This window comes from Theropithecus gelada, chromosome 3, assembly GCF_003255815.1.
Source record: "Theropithecus gelada isolate Dixy chromosome 3, Tgel_1.0, whole genome shotgun sequence".
Taxonomy (NCBI): domain Eukaryota; kingdom Metazoa; phylum Chordata; class Mammalia; order Primates; family Cercopithecidae; genus Theropithecus; species Theropithecus gelada.
The window spans coordinates 145784658-145802719 of record NC_037670.1 but is presented as its reverse complement, the minus strand read 5'-3'; the positions used below and the strand labels follow the sequence as shown (position 1 = coordinate 145802719).

The 18062-nt window shown below is 40.0% G+C and overlaps 1 protein-coding gene across 2 annotated transcripts in view; it reads right to left on the bottom strand.

Annotated features, from left to right (window-relative positions):
* Positions 1-325: 325 nt before the first annotated feature.
* Positions 326-18062, bottom strand: part of CPED1 (cadherin like and PC-esterase domain containing 1) — a 310570-nt gene continuing 292833 nt past the window's right edge. For both annotated transcript variants that reach the window (XM_025380614.1, XM_025380615.1), the window contains exon 23: positions 326-2336. In XM_025380614.1, coding sequence (XP_025236399.1) covers positions 2124-2336 — 213 coding nt within the window. In that variant the 3' untranslated portion in view covers positions 326-2123. The remainder of the gene's footprint in view (positions 2337-18062) is intronic.

The window sequence follows — 18062 nt, the reverse complement described above, 5'->3', positions numbered from 1 at the left end:
AAATAAAATGCAGTTTCAGTTAAGGAGCAATTAAAATGATTCTTGGCATTTAAGTGTCTTATTATTGCTATTATTATTATTATTTTTAAAAAGCTTGTCACTACAATACATTATCTTCATACATTTTGGTCATTGCACAGTGGGAAGTTCATCTGATCATAAACTTAGAGAATATTAGGCTTAGAAGGGACTATCTAGTTAATCCTGTTTAACCACGCTATAATACTTGAATCCACATGAAAATATCCCTGCCAAGTGGTCACTGTTTGCGTAGTTGTACATCTTCAGTAAAAAAGAAAATAAAAGATACTCTACAAACACAGACTATTACTCGTAAGACGTTTATTAGCGATATTATTACAATTGTTTCTAAAATCCATTATTATTTCAGCAGTGAAGAGGCAAATACCAGAGTAACCTCAGTCAGATGATTACGGATAGGTCAAAATAAAATTATAAGAAATACTGACTGTAAAACTGCTACAGAGTACACAGTATGTTAAAACATGATGGAGAGGCTGCACACACAGGCAACGTTTTATGTCATTAAAAAAAATCACTGAAAATCTAAAAATGATGTTTGCATTTAGGCGTATATTAGAAAAGTCTTATTTTTAAAGTTAATACCGTATCATTCTTCTAAAAAAGTTATCATCTGTAAGATGCAGATTTGTATTGTTTATATCAAACGATATTTGCATTTATGTAAATATAATTTAAGACAGTTAAATATAAATTCGTGTTTATCTTCATATAAAAATATATATAAAAATAGAGTATTTAAAGGAAGTGGATATTCATACAAAAGAACTGATCAATCAAAATAGGTGTTTTTTTCTTGTACGGTAGTGAAATTGAGGTATTTATATATTTGGTAATTTCAGCCATGTATTGAATTAACCCTCTCAGCTTCCCACCCCACCCAAAAAAGACAAACCTTTAAAATCCATTGTAACTGTGTGATGTTATCTCACAACAAAGCATTTGTATAATAAAGAAATTCACCATTTTGAACCTAAAGAGATAGAAGAGATAGTTCTCACTACTAGAATTAGGTATGTATTATACGTATGCCACAGTTTTAATAAAAAAAATAATTTTATGTCTACTCTAAATTTGGATTTGACATAGTTGCTCAGGAAAATCAAAATATAGATACTAGTAACATAATACTATTTGTGGACATATGCAAATGCTCAATGGGAAAAAATACCTATGCATTTAAGAATGCATAATCCTTTGCAAAATATTTACATAAAATGTAATTGTAATTTTCAGTTACATAGGGCTGTAATGGCAAACACAAGATTTAAATAATATCATCAATGAAACATAGTAAAGTAATACATGAGGCACTAAATTTTGTTACTTACTTTAAAATTATGTATTTCATTAATTCAGACTGCAGTTACCCATCCAAGTGCACAGATAGGACAAGAGGGAATGTTTATGAGAAACACAAGAAGTGCAAAGTTAAATATATTGGTGTTTTAACGATAAAATATTTCACTTTATATCTCTCTCACAGAATCTCTTCAAATTCCCTTGTGGAACATTCCTGTTTTTTCCTTTCAGTAATACAATTTAAAAAGTATAGGAAGAACTGTTTTTCATAAGCATTAGATTCACAAAGCCTAAGCCATCATAAACACCACATTTTCTCCTGGTGAAGAATGCAAGCACAACCTCTACTTGCCAGTGGAATGTAATTGGCTTTTCTCCTTTTCAATATTGATGTACCTATAGAGATGGTAAGACAAGACGAAAGACCATTATCTTTTTTCACATAATTCAAGTGTCTGTATTTCTCTTTATTATCACAATGCCATACCTGGCCCACAGTGGTTCTGGTTAATAACTATGCTTCAAGTAACGTTTTTCTAGGTATATCTTTCACTGTGAAATGGACTTGTGTTCAAGGTCACATCTTGAATTCATAAAGCTGTAAGAAGAAGTGTTATCATTATTTAACTGTGTGTGTACTGGTGTGCATGCATGTGCTGGTGTGCACAAGTGTGTGTGGTCAATCTCAAATGTGTGTGATGCACAGCTCTTGGCTCCTAGAACATTGTCCGGGTGAGTAGCTTGTCTCCAGCTCCAGATTCAGCTCTCCTGCAGGGCGCCTACATAGTCCTTTTATTTACACACATCCTGCTGAGAAGGATTTCAGAACAAACCTGATTTATTGGACCTCTGACATGATATGGAGATCGAAAATTTGTTACAGTGCTCTGTTGTAGTTTGCTTTGATTGCTGAAATATCTTCCCAGGATATGATTTCTTGATCTTTTCATTTTAATAAAGTTATATTCTTTGGATAACTTTGATTTCACTACCTGCAAATGAAGAGCAAGAAAACTGTGAGGCAAAATCAAGAATATCTGATCCTTGCATAACTAACTCTCAAACTTGAACATGCATCTCTGCCACACGGATGTTGCCAAAAGGGCATGAATATGACTTACATAACCAGGAATGGCTCTAACTTACGTTTCAAAAAAGACCAAGGTTAAAATTCAACTTTGTCACTTTTCTTACCTCATTGCAGCTGCCTCCAATGCAATTAAGGAACAGTCTCAGATGATTTATCTGCCACTCTTGTGTGTGTGTGTGTGTGTGTGTGTGTGTGTGTTTTCAGGCCAGGCACACTAACATACAGTTTGACATAGCACCACAATAGGAAAGGCACTGGTGTGCCTTTGCCGGGCCACTGATTCAAACATGGTACCCTAAACATGTCATGGCACTCTTCTATAAAATGGCAATTAAAGCTATTTTCAGAGAAAAGAAAAAATTTTTTTCCATTGCAGAAGCTGTTACTTTTAGTGGTTTTGTTGCTCTGGGCACTTGCACTATTAAACTAATAACTTTGTATATTTAGATATATATATGTAGATTTAGTTTTGGATCTTTCTTTCTTTCTTTCTTTCTCTCTCTCTCTCTGTTTTTTTTTTTTTTTTTTTTTTTGAGACAGAGTCTCGCTCTGTTGCCCAGGCTGGAGTGCAGTGGCCGGATCTCAGCTCACTGCAAGCTCCGCCTCCCGGGTTCCCGCCATTCTCCTGCCTCAGCCTCCCGAGTAGCTGGGACTACAGGTGCCCGCCACCTCGCCTGGCTAATTTTTTGTATTTTTTAGTAGAGACGGGGTTTCACCGTGTTAGCCAGGATGGTCTCGATCTCCTGATCTCGTGATCCACCCATCTCGGCCTCCCAAAGTGCTGGGATTACAGGCTTGAGCCACCGCGCCCGGCCTCTCTCTCTGTTTCTTTCTTTCTTTCTTTCATGTATAGGAGGCTAAAGTAACTCCACTGGATGCTAATCTGCCATGTTGACTTCTGATTAACCCCAGTCCCAGGAAGGTCTGTAAGATTTCCAGTTTATCTATTGTTCCTTGTGTAAGAGCACACTTACGGTAAATCCTGCCCTTAGGTCAAAACAACCTTGATGTTATCATACTTCAATCTTCCTACACATCCCTCTGAATCACCTTTTTCCAATGGCATATAAACTCTGAGTCTGGGGTGATAATGGTGCAGGGAACCACCATCGTGTCTTGCTGTCACCTGAGACACAGACAAGGCTTCTGTTTGTAAGTCCCTTTTAAAAGTTCCTTTCTAAGAAAATGGATTTGTTGGCCTCTTTCTTCAGCCTCTCAGCTTCCTGAACTTTTGGGGGTAGGTTTGCATAGATCTGCTTACCACAGAGAACAGTGGTTTTAAGAAGCATCATAAGTTATAAAAGGGTATATAATAAAACAGTTTATTTCCTATTTCTGTTCCTCACCCCAAGCTACTAAATTCCCTCCCCAAATAGATTGTTCATTTCTTGTGATTTCATTCATGGTTACTTTATGAATAGATATACGGACACATCCAAACAAAGAGGCTATATTTGTAATCTACTTGTATATTTTACAAACGTTGTCCTGGTGAAATCATATAATTATCAGCTTTAATTACTGAGTTAATCAAACTCAGGTTGTTAGCACTAGAGAGCAAAAGGGGGACAGAGAGAGAGAGATTGGGGGAAAGTTGGGAAGTAGAAAAAGAGAGGAAGGGAAGGAGAAAAAGTACTGGCAAGGATGTTTTGAGTGTCTTTATAATAAATGAATGACACATGGGGGGCTGGCAAGATGGCCAAATAGGAATAGCTCCAGTCTGCAGCTCCCAGTGAGACCAAGGCAGAAGGTGGCTGATTTCTGCATTTCCAACTGAGGTACCCAGTTCATCTCACTGGGACTGGGTAGACAGTGGGTGCAGCCCATGGAGGGAGAGCTGACGCAGGGTGAGGCGTTGCCTCACCAGGGAAGTGCAAGGGTTGGGGAACTCCCTCCCCTAGCCAAGGGAAGCCATGAGAGACTGTGCCATGAGGGATGGTGCTATCTGACCCAGATACTACGCTTTTCCCACAATCTTCGCAACCCACTGACCAGGAGATTCTCTCGGGTGCCTATGCCACCAGGGCCCTGAGTTTCAAGCACAAAATGGGGCAGCCATTTGGGCAGACTCTGAGCTAGCTGCAGGAGGTTTTGTTTCATACCCCAGTGGTGCCTGGAACACCAGTAAGACAGAACCATTCACTCCCCTGGAAATGGGGCTAAAGTCAGGGAGCCAAGTAGTCTTGCTTAGTGGATCCCACCCCATGGAGCCCAACAAGCTAAGATCCACTGGCTTGAAATTCTTGCTGCCAACACTGTAGCCTGAAGTTGACCTGGGTCACTCGAGCTTGGGTGGGGGTAGGGGCGTCTACCATTACTGGGGCTTGAGTAGGCAGTTTTCCCCTCACAGTGTAAACAAAGCTGCTGGGAATTTTGAATTGGGTGCAGAACCCACCACAGTGCCAGGCTGCTTCTCTAGATTCCTCCTCTGTGGGCAGGGCATCTCTGAAAGAAAGGCAACAGCCCCCATCAGGGGCTTATAGATAAAACTCTCCTCTCCCTGGGACAGAGCACCTGGGGGAAGGGGCGGCTGTGGGCGCAGCTTCAGCAGACTTAAACATTCCTGCTTGATAGCTCTGAAGAGAGCAGAGGATCTCCCAGCACAGCACTAGAACTCTGCTAAGGGACAGACTGCCTCCTCAAGTTGGTTCCTGACTCCCGTGCCTCCTGACTGGGAGAGAGATCCCAGCAGGTGTCGACAGACACCTCATACAGGAGAGCTTCAGCTGGCATCTGGCAGGTGCCCAGGTGCCCCTCTGGAATGAAGGTTCTAGAGGAAGGAGCAGGCAGCAACCTTTGCTGTTCTGCAACCTCCGGTGGTGATACCCAGGCAAACAGGGTCTGGAGTGGACCTCCAGCAAACTCCAGCAGACCTGCAGAAGAGGGGCCTGACCGTTAGAAGGAAAACTAACAAACAGAAAGGAATAGCATCAACATCAACAAAAAGGACGCCCACATAAAAACCCCATCCGAAGGTCACCAACATCAAAGACCAAAGGTAGATAAATCCATGAAGATGAGGAAAAACCAGCACAAAAAGGCTGAAAATTCCAAAAACCAGAATGCCTCTCCTCCTCCAAAGGATCACAGCTCCGTGCCAGCAAGGGAACAAAACTGGATGGAGAATCAGTTTGAGGATTGACAGAAATAGGCTTCAGAAGGTGGGTAATGACGAACTCTTCCAAGCTAAAGGAGCTTGTTCTAACCCAATGCAAGGAAGTTAGTAACCTTGATAAAAGGTTACAGGAACTGCTAACTAAAATAACAAGTTTAGAGAAGAACATAAATGACCTGATAGAGCTGAAAAACACAGCATGAGAACTTTGGGAAGCATACACAGGTTTCAATAATTGAATCGATCAAGCAGAAGAAAGGATATCAGAGATTGAAGATCAACTTAATGAAATAAAGCATGAAGACAAGATTAGAGAAAAAAGAATGAAAGGAAAAGAAAAGGAATGAACAAAGCCTCCAAGAAATATGGGACTATGTGAAAAGACCAAGCCTACGTTTGATTGATGTACCTGAAAGTGATGGGGAGAATGGAACCAAGTTGGAAAATACTCTTCAGGATATTTTTCAGGAGAACTTCCCCAGCTGGACGTGGTGGCTCATGCCTGTAATCCCAGCACTTTGGGAGGCTGAGGCAGGCGGATCATGAAGTCAGGGGATGGCAACCATTCTGGCTAACATGATGAAACCTCGTCTCACTAAAAATACAAAAAATTATCTGGGCATGGTGGTGGGTGCCTGTGGTCCTAGCTACTAGGGAGGCTGAGGCAGGAGAATCGTGTGAACCTGGCCTGGGAGGCGGAGCTTGCAGTGAGCCAAGGTTGTACCACTGCATTCCAGCCTGGGTGACAGAGCAAGACTCCGTTTCAAAAAAAAAAAAAAAAAGGAAAAGGAATGAATGAAGCCTCCAAGAAATATGGGACTATGTGAAAAGATCAAGCCTACGTTTGATTGCTGTACCTGAAAGTGATAGGGAGAATGGAATCAAGTTGGAAAACACTCTTCAGGATATTATGCAGGAGAACTTCCCCAACCTAGCAAGGCAGGCCAACATTCAAATTCAGGAAATACAGAGAACACCACAAAGATACTCTTCGAGAAGAGCAACCCCAAGACACATAATCGTTAGATTTACCAAGTTTGAAATGAAGGAAAAAATGCAGCCAGAGAGAAAGGTCAGGTTTCCCACAAAGGGAAGCATCAGACTAACAGTGGACCTCTGCAGAAGCCCTACAAGTCAGAAGAGAGTGGGGGCCAATATTCAATATTCTTAAAGAAAATCAGAATTTCATAGCCAAACTAAGCTTTATAAGTGAAGGAGAAATAAAATCCTTTCTAGACAAGCAAATGCTGAGGGATTTTGTCACCACCAGGCCTGTCTTACAAGAGCTCCTGAAGGAAGCACTAAATATTAAAAGGAAAAACCGGTACCAGGCACTGCAAAAACATACCAAATTGTAAAGACCATTGACACTACGAAGAAACTGCATCAACTAATGGGCAAAAACCAGCTAGCCTCATGATGACAGGATCAACTTCACACACAACAATATTAACCTTAAGTGTAAATGGGCTAAATGCCCCAATTAAAAGGCATAGACTGGCAAATTGGATAGTCAAGACCCATTGGTGTGCTGTATTCAAAAGACCCATCTCACATGCAAAGACACACATAGATTCAAAATAAAGGGATGGAGGAATATTTACCAAGCAAATGGAAACAAACAAACAAACACCAGGAGTTGCAATCCTAGTCTCTGATAAAACAGACTTTAAGCTAACAAAGATCAAAGGAGATAAAGAAAGAAGGGTATAGGTATACCCTTATACATAATGGTATAGGGATCAATGCAACAAGAAGAGCTAACGATCGTAAATATGTGCACCCAAAACAGGAGCGCCTAGATTCATAAAGAAAGTTCTTAGAGACCTGCAAAGAGACTCCATTCCCACACAATAATAGTGGGAGACTTTAACACCCCACTGTCAATATTAGACAGATCAACGAGACAGAAAATTAACAAGGATATTCAGGACTTGAACTCAGCTCTGGACCATGCGGACCTAACAGACATCTACAGAACTCTCCATCCCAAATCAACAGAATATACATTCTTCTCATCACCACATGGCACTTATTCTAAAATTGACCACATAATTGGAAATAAAACGCTCCTCAGCAAATGCAAAAGAACAGAAATCATAACAAACAGTCTCTCAGACCACAGTGCAATCAAATTAGAACTCAAGATTAAGAAACGAACTCAAAATCGTACAACTATATGGAAACTGAACAACCTGCTCCTGAATGACTCCTGGGTAAATAATGAAATTAAGGCAGAAATAAATAAGTTCTTTGAAACCAGTGGGAACCAAGACACAGCATAGCAGAATTTCTAGGACACAACTAAAGCAGTTTTTAAACGGAAATTTATAGTACTAAATGCCCACGTGAGAAAGTGGGAAAGATCTAAAATTGACAACCTAATGTCACAATTAAAAGAACTAGAGAAGCAAGAGCAAACCAATTCAAAAGCTAGCCGAAGACAAGAAATAACTAAGATCAGAGCAGAACCGAAGGAGATAAGAGACACAAAAAGCCCTTCAAAAAATCAGTGAATCCAGGAGGTGGTTTTTTGAAAAGATTAGCAAAATAGATAGACCTCTAGCCAGACTAATAAAGAATAAAAGAGAGAAGAATCAAATAGACACAATAAAAAATGATAAAGGGGATATCACCACTGATCCCACAGGAATACAAACTACCATCAGAGAATACTATAAACACCTCTACGCAAATAAACTATAAAATCTAGAAGAAATAGATCAATTCCTGGACACATACACCCTCCCAAGACTAAGCCAGGAAGCAGTCAAATAGATCAATAACAAGTTCGGGAATTGAGGCAGTAATTAATAGCTTACCAACCAAAAAAAAAAAACCCCAGGACCAGAAGGATTCACAGTCGAATTCTACCAAAGGTACAAAGAGGAGCTGGTACCATTCCTTCTGAAACTATTGCAAACAATGGAAAAAGAGGAACCCCTCCCTAACTCATTTTATAAAGCCAGCATCATCCTGATATCAAAACCTGGCAGAGACACAACAACAACAAAAAAGAAAATTTCAAGCCAATATCCCTGATGAACGTCGATGCGAAAATACTCAATAAAATACTGGCAAACCAAATAGAGCAGCACATTAAAAAGCTTATCCACCACAATCGAGTCGGCTCCATCCCTGCGATGCAAGATGGGTTCAACATATGCAAATCAATAAATGTAATCTATCACATGAACAGAATCAATGACAAAAACCACATGATTATCTCAATAGGTGCAGAAAAGGCCTTCGATAAAATTCAACACCCGTCATGCTAAAAACACTGAATAAACTAGGCATTGATGGAATGTATCTCAAAATAATAAGAACTATTTATGACAAACCCACAGCCAATATCATACTGAATGGGCAAAAGCTAGAAGCATTCCCTTTGAAAACCGGCACAAGACAAAGATGCCCTCTCTCACCACTCTTATTCAACATAGTACTGGATGTTCTGGCCAGGGCAATCAAGCGAGAGAAAGAAATAAAGTGTATTCACAAATAGGAAGAGAGGAAGTCAAATTGTCACTGTTTGCAGATGACATGATTGTATATTTAGAAAACCCCATCATCTCAGCCCAAAACTCCTTGAACTGATAAGCAACTTCAGCAGTCTCTGGATACAAAATCAATGTGCAAAAATCACAAGCATTCCTATACACCAATTATAGACAAACAGAGCACTAAATCATGAGTGAACTCCCATTCACAATTGCTACAAAGAGAACAAAATACCTAGGAATACAACTTACAAGGGATGTGAAGACCTCTTCAAGGAGAATTACAAACCATTGCCCAAGGAAATAAGACAGGACACAAACAAATGGAAAAACATTCCATGCTTATGGATAGGAAGAATCAATATTGTGAAAATGGCCATATTGCCCAAAGTAATTCATAGATTCACTACTATTCCTATCAAGCTACCATTGACTTTCTTCACAGAATTAGAAAAAACTACTTTAAATTTCATATGAAACCAAAAAAGAGCCCGTATAGCCAAGACAATCCTAAGCAAATGAACAAAGCTGGAGGCATCACACTACCTGACTCCAAACTATACTACAAGGCTACAGTAACCAAAACAGCATGGTACTGGTACCAAAACAAATATATAGACCAATGGAACAGAACAGAGGCCTCAGAAATAACACCACACATCTACAACCATCTGATCTTTAACAAACCTGACAAAAACAAGCAATGGTAAAAGGATTCTTTATTTCATAAATGGTGTTGGGAAAATGGCTAGCCATATGCAGAAAACTGAAACTGGACCCCTTCCTTACACCTTATACAAGAATTAACGCAAGATGGATTAAAAATTTAAACATAAGACCTAAAACCATAAAAACTCTAGAAGAAAATCTAGGTAATACCATTCAGGACATAGGCATGGGCAAAGACTTCATGACTAAAACACCAAAAGCAATGGCACCAAAAGCCAAAATAGACAAATGGGATCTAATTAAATAAAAGAGCTTCTGCACAGCCAAAGAAACTATCATCAGAGTGAAGAGGCGACCTACAGAATGGGAGTAAATTTTTGCAATCGACCCATCTGACAAAGGGCTAAATCCAGAGTCTACGAGGAACTTAAACAAATTTACAAGAACAAAACAACCCCATCAAAAAGTGGGTGAAGGATATGAGCAAACACTTCTCAAAAGAAGACATTTATGTGGCCAACAAACATATGAAAAAAAGCTCATTATCACTGGTCATTAGAGAAATGCAGATTGAAACTACAATGAGATACCATCTCATGCCAGTTGGAATGGCGATCATTAAAACATCAGGAAGCAACAGATGCTGGAGAGGATGTGGAGAAATAGGAACACTTTTACTCTGTTGGTGGGAGTGTAAATTATTTCAACCATTGTGGAAGACAGTGAGGTGATTCCTCAAGGAACTAGAACTAGAAATACCATTTGACCTAGTAATCTCATTACTGAGTATATACCCAAAGGATTATAAATCATTCTACTATAAAGATACATGCACACGGCCGGGCGCGGTGGCTCACGCCTGTAATCCCAGCACTTTGGGAGGCCGAGGCGGGCGGATCCCGAGGTCAGGAGATCGAGACCATCCTGGCTAACACGGTGAAACTCCGTCTCTACTAAAAATGCAAAAAATTAGCCGGGCGAGGCGGCGGGCGCCTGTAGTCCCAGCTACTCGGGAGGCTGAGGCAGGAGAATGGCATGAACCCGGGAGGCGGAGCTTGCAGTGAGCCGAGATCGCGCCACTGCACTCCAGCCTGGGCGACTAAGCGAGACTCTGTCTCAAAAAAAAAAAAGATACATGCACACATATGTTTATTGCACCACTATTCACAATAGCAAAGACTTGGAACCAACCAAAAGGCCCATCAATGTTAGACTGGATAAGGAAAATGTGGCACATATACACCATGGAATACTATGCAGCCATAAAAAAGAATGAGTTTCATGTGCTTTGCAGCAACATGGATGAAGCTGGCAACCATCATTCTCAGCAAACTAACACAGGAACAGAAAACCAAACACCTCATGCTCTCACTCATAAGTGGGAGCTGAACAATGAGAACATATGGGCGCAGGGAGGGGAGCATCACACACTGGGGCCTGTCAGGAGTTTGGGGGGAAGTGGAGGGATAGCATTAGGAGAAATACCTAATGTAGATGATGGGTTAATGGGTGCAGCAAACCACCAAGGCACATGTATACCTATGTAACAAACTTGCAAGTTCTGCATATGTATCCCAGAACTTAAAAGTATAATAAAAATAAAATAAAATAATAACAAATTATGAATTTCATCACTTTAATGTAATTATAACATACTTTTTCTGTCACTATTTGGACATATAAACTAGTATCAATGACTAATGAAAGTAATTCTAGCTTATGCAGTTTTTAAAAAATTGTTTTGAGTTATACATAATAATTTAGGTACATATTTTTTCATCTCATATAAGGTATTGCAATGAAAATGGTTCCATGTAAACAAAATTGAATATTTTTTAAGAAATCCCATGATATCTATTTGGAAGAGAAATAGTTTTAGTTACATTGCAAATGAACTTGAACCATTTCTTGAAAGTTATTTGAATAGGAAATATGTAAAGATCTATACCAAAATATTAACAGTAGTGACCTTTTGGTAGAGGAATTATAGGACATTTTTAACGTATTCTTGTAACTTTTGGCTTGATTTTTTTCTTTTAGTATAATACAATGAATGTGCATTATTTTGTAATGATAAAATTGTGAAACTATTCACATTTGAAGAAAAAAATGAAACAATAATATGTTTTAAAACCAGTTATACTCTGCTGACCACAAAGAGATGTTTTCCTGTAGCTATGGAAGGTTTGGCTTTGTCTTGATCAGGCCCTCAAATCAGGTAACTCTTAAGAAATCCAGTGAAATCAGGAGGTTGTAGTGAGGAATCCCTGTGGATTGTAATTTAGAGCTCAATTTGCAGTCAACCACTGATTAATATTCTAGGTCCTGGGGTCAAAAGTTTCTACTGTGTACAGCTCTTTCCACCCTTATTTGGTTATATGGTAACTCTAAATATGATAGGCAGGAGAGGTACATCAATGTTTTCCTGAAAGTTTTGTCAATTTTAGAGGAGGTTTGTACTCACAGCAAGATTAGTGAACAGTCTTCAGGAAGTTTATTTAAGAAAACATTTAAGCATAAATATCACATTCGATCTTGAAATAATATTTTTCCAATGTTCTGAAGCCAAAATAAGGTTAATTTTGTTTATACGATTTTATCTAGAGTTCCGGCTTTTGCAAGTGCCTGATGGTCTGCATACTAATTACATGCAAAGTAGAAATGGGTCCATCCCAGTGAAAAAGGTTATAGTTCTTTAAACATTATTTTAATATTCGTGTGATTTTAGGGTTGAATTTAAAGCTGCATTACAAACATTGGATAATGCTGGTGTAGATGCTTACAACAATCTTAAATGTGATCCATAAACGGGATATACAAAAATATAGATCTCCAGTGTATCTGCTGAAGCATATGGCTTCCATTTGGGAGTAGTGTCAGTATTTTGACAAATCTCGATGGGAAGGTTGATATTTCTATTTTTAGAGATCACTAAATTGATGTCTGAGAAAGGAAATCAGGATGATAGGGCCTCTTGTAGCTTCTGAGGACCAGGCTAATGCCTTCTACAGGGCCAGTGCTCCCATATGTTCTTCAAGATAGAACTTTTCATGCCCAGGCCAGTGACTGGCCCAACACTTAATTCACTTGGTTTCCCTTGGAAACTATTTTGTAGAAAATAATCAAAGATGATGTTTCCTAATCCCTTTGTTAAGTCATTAGCATCCTGATACTATAAAGAATTAGTTCAATTTTGATTTGTAAAAATTCCTTTGCCATTGTGAATTGAATCCAGGAGCATTAAAAACATCTGACAGTATTTTATGCTGCATCACTAGCCCATACAATTTATTTCAGGAATGCAAAATGTTTCAATATTATGAAATATTTCATTACAGATAATTACCAATTATATGTAACTGTATGATTGTTTACCCTGAAAATCCAAGGAATATACTGAAAAATAATTAGATATTATAAAGTTAACATTTGAAAATTGTATAACTTTTCTGTAGTCTATAAATAATTAGTAAGAAATATATTAGAAGAAAGATCCCATTACAATACTGAAACAACTTCACTAAATTCAACAATGATATATAGGATGCAGGTGAAAAATATATCAAAAGTTTAATGAGTCATTAAAAAGCACATGAACAAATGCAGACATGTCATGTCAAATCTTCCCAAGTTAATTAAAATGCTATTCCAATTGTAATCACAGAAGAATTTGGGGAAAACATGAAAAAAAAATTCTAAAATACATCTTAAAGAATAAATGTAGGAAAATAGTTAAGACCATCTGAAAGGAAAAAAAAGTGATAAGAGGAGACTTTCAATGCCAGGTATTCATTAATCACTATGAATAGAGTCTACAAGCATGACTCATTATGATTTGAATCTACCATCAGCTGACTGAAGGAGTGCTAGTGGTCACAAACTTGGTGCTTCTTCTCTGGTTTCTGATGCCTTCCCTGGCTGTTACACCTCTCAGTTTTCCTTTGGAAACCTCTTTTCCATGGTAAATAAAGTCTCTTAGAGAGTCACCATTGTCACTGAAGGTTTCCTTGCCAAAATTTAAGTGTTGCTTCTCCAGGAAGACACCACAACCCTCTTGTGTATGTGTGTGTGAATGTGTGTGTGTGTCTGTGTGTGTGTGGCAGCAGAAGGTAGAGGGTATAAAAGGGTGGCACTGATGGTGGTGCTACTTGTCCTACCATGGTTAATGATCTTTAAATCCCAGATGATATGGTTAGGCTTTGTGTCCCCACTCAAATCTCATCTTGAATTGTAATCTCCATAATCCCCATGTGTCAAGGGAGAGACCAGGTAGAGGTAATTGAATCGGGGAGGTGGTTTCCTCCATGCTGTTTTCATAATAGTGAGTGAGTTCACATGGGATTTAATAATTTCATAAGGGGCTCTTCCTCCTTCACTTGGCACTTCTCCTTCCTGCCACCTTGTGAAGAAGGGGCCTGCTTCCCCTTTGCCTTCTGCCACGATCATAAGTTTCCTGAGGCTTCCAAGTTTCTGAGCCCTCCAAGTCTCTAGGAAGTTCCAAACATTTTCCCATCTTCTTCTGAGCCCTCCCAACAGTTCAGCTATGCTGAACTGTGAGTCAATTAAACCTCTTTCCTTTATAAATTATGCAGTCTCAGGAGGCCCTTTATAGCAGTATGAAAATGGACTAATACACCAGGTGTAGTTAATTTTCTCTGAACATCTACTGCTACTTCAAGGACACCACTTTTCCATCTGCAGCCTTTATTCCTGTTATTTGGGGACTCATGTTATCCAGTGATAACTTGTTCTAACATCTCTCCAGTGCTGCCATCCACCAACTTCTTGAGCACATGTGTAATCCTGTTACCATCCTAGATATTAACTGGATTTTTAAAAATCAAATTTGATCAGCCATTAACCTTATAATCCTTCAGAATCTCCCAGGGGTAGGAGAAAGCATGCTAGTGGAAAAGTAGTGTGTCTTCTAGGAGGATCCCAGGTTTGGACTGAGGGATTCAGTAATACATGGGCCTGTGTAATGCACTGACAGGCAAGGCATTCCTGCCAGGCTTATTTATGAGACTGAGGAAACCCTGGGGAAAGAACCTTGAGGCTGTGTCTTCTACTTAATTTCAGATGCAACTTGGCATGTCTCACCTCTACAAAGATGAGTGATATGATTTGGCCATGCCCCACCCAAATCTCATAATGAATTGTAGTTCCTGTAATCCCCACATGTCATGAGAGGGACCTGGTGGGAGGAAACTGAATCATAGGGACAGTTACCTCCACGCTGTTATCACAATAGTGAGTGAGTTCTCAGGAGATATGATGGTTTTATGAGGAGCTTTCCCCCACTTCACCCTGCACTTCTCCTTGCTGCCACCATGTGAAGAAAGACATGTTTGCTTCCTTTCCACTATGATTATAAGTTTCCTGAGGCTTCCCCAGCCATGCTGAACTGTGAGTCAATTAAATCTCTTTCCTTTATAAATTACCCAGTCTCACATATGTCCTCATAGCAGTGTGAGAACAGACTATTATAGTAAATTGGTACCTAGTAGTGGGGGACTGCTGTAAAGATACCCAAAATGTGAAAGTAATCTTGGAACTGGCTAACAGGCAGAGGTTGGAACAGTTTGGAGGGCTCAGAAGAAGACAGGAAAATGTTTGGAACTTCCTAGAGACTTGGAGGGCTCAGAAGACAAAGATGTGGGAAAGTTTGGAACTTCCTAGAGACTTGTTGAATGGCTTTGACCAAAACGCTGACAGTGATATGGACGATAAAGTCTGAGCTGAGGTGGTCTGAGGGAGATGAGGAACTCGTTGGGAACTGGAGCAAAGGTGGCTCTTGTTATACTTTAGCAAAGAGACTGGTGGCATTTTGCCCCTGCCCTAGAGATCTGTGGAACTTTGAATTTGAGAAAGATGATTTAGGGTATCTGGCAGAAGAAATTTCTAGCCAGCAAGTGTTCAAGAGGAAGCAGAGCTTAAAAGTTGAGACAATTTGCAGCTGATGATGATGTGACAGAAAAGAAAAACACATTTTAGGGGATAAATTTAAGCCAGCTGCAGAAATTTGAGTAAGTAACGAGGAGCCAGGTGTTAATCACCAAGACAATGGGGAAAATGTCTCCAGGGCATGTCAGAGACCTTCATGTCAATCCCTCCCATCACAGGTCTGGAGGACTAGGAGGGAAAAATGATTTAGTGGGTCAGGCCTAAGGCCCCATGCTCTGTGCAGCCTCAGGACATAGTGCCCTGTGTTCCAGCTGCTTCAGCTCCAGCTGTGGCCAAAAGAGGCAAATATACTGCTAAGGCAATTACTTTAGAGAGTGCAAGCCCCAAGCCTTGGCAGCTTCCAAATGGTGTTGGGCCTGCAGGTGTGCCGAAGACTAGAATTTAGGTTTGGGAACCTCCACCTAGATTTCAGAGGATGTATGCAAACGCCTGGATGTTCAAGCAGAAGTTTGCTGCAGGGGCAGAAGCTTCACGGAGAACCTCTGCTAGGACAGTGCAGAAGGGAAATGTGGGGTCAGAGCCCCCACACAGAGTTCCCACTGGGGCACTGCTGAATGAAGCTGTGAGAAGAGGGGCACTGTCCTCCAAACCCCAGAATGGTAGATCCACCAACAGCTTGCACTGTATGCCTAGAAAAGCCACAGGTACCCAATGCCATTCTGTGAAAGCAGCTGGGAGGGAGGCTGTACCCTGCGAAGCCACAGGGGAGCTGCCCAAGGCTGTGGGAGACCACCTCTTGCATCAGCATGACTTGAATGTGAGACCTGGAGTGAAAGGAGATCATTTTGTAACTTTAAGGTTTAATGATTGCCCCACTGGATTTTGGATTTGAATGGGGCCTCTAGCCCCTTTATTTTGGCCAATTTCTTTCCCTTTGGAATGGGTGTATTTACCCAATGTCTGTACCCCCATTTTATCTAGGTAGTAACTAACTTGCTTTTGGTTTTGCAGGCTCATCGGTGGAAGAGACTTACCTTGTCTCAGATGAGACTTCAGACTTCGACTTTTGGGTTAATGCTAGAATTAGCTAAGACTTTGGGGGACTGTTGGAAAGGCATGGTTGTGTTTTGAAATGTGAGGACATGAGATTTGGAGAGGGGCCAGGGGCAGAATGATATGGTTTGGCTGTGTCCCCACCCAAATCTCAGCTTGAGTTTTAGTTCCCATAATCCCCATGTGTTACGAGAGGGACCTGGTGGGAGGTATTAATAATGGTTATCTCCATGATGTTCTGATGATAGTGAACGAGTTCTCATAAGATCTGATGCTTTTATAAGGGACTTTTCCCTCACTTCACTCTGTACTTCTCTTTGCAGTCACCATGTAAAGAAGGATGTGTTTGCTTCCCCTTTTGCCAGAGTTGTAAGTTTCTTGAGTCTTCCTCAGCCATGCTGAACTGTGCGTCAATTAAACCTCTTTCCTTTATAAATTACCCAGTCTCGGGTATGTGCTTATAGCAGCATGAGAACAGACTAATACAGTGAGATTAACTGAGTTCTATGATACTGTGAGCAACTATAAGTAAATGCTGAAAAATGTGTTTCACTAAACAGTATAACTCATTGGAGTCCAGGCTTTGGAAACCCACCAACTGAGAATACACAAAGGGACAAAGTAAGGCTCTGCACAGACAATTGTGCAGATTTGGGACTATGAGGGCATGTATCAGGCAGAGCCATGGGAGATAGTTACCATGGTTAGTGCCTGGGATGGCTGCAGCATGTGTGCTCTTAGACAGGCAACAAGAAATCAGACGTGGCAGTGTGTGCTGGAACAGCTCTGAGCCCATGGGAGTGGGCTTGTCCCAGAGCTCCTGTTTGGGAGGACCTATAATATTTACACAGAGTTAAAGTTAAAGTTCCAACATAAGCAGATGAGGAACAGAGTCCGGGTAAAGAGGGTCATGTATGTTGTATTTAAGGTGTCTGTATGTCTCTCTTCCCCACTCTTAGTGACTAGAAATCTAAACACATAGAGCTTAGCACAGGAGCTGGAATGCATTGCATGCTCAATACATTTTAGTTAAACTTGCAAGTATATTTTGTCTTACATTATTGTGTTCTTGTCTAGATGAAGGGCACAAATTCCTTTGTAGATAGCTTTCTAGAACTTGAAGGCAAGATATAAATTAAAAGCTGAGTACAAGGAGAATTCAATACTGAGATAGAAGAATGAAAAATTCACATTGCAGATTAAAATGAGGTTTAAACTACTATTCCCTAAAGTGTTTATGGTGAAATAAAGTAGTTCTATATGAAGCCCAATCTCATATAAATCCAGTGGCCATAAATGTGGTCCTAATACTTTTAATGGCATGCGATTAAAATCAAGAATGTAGATTTAAAACAGAACTATGTACCAAAGGGCTAATTGAGTC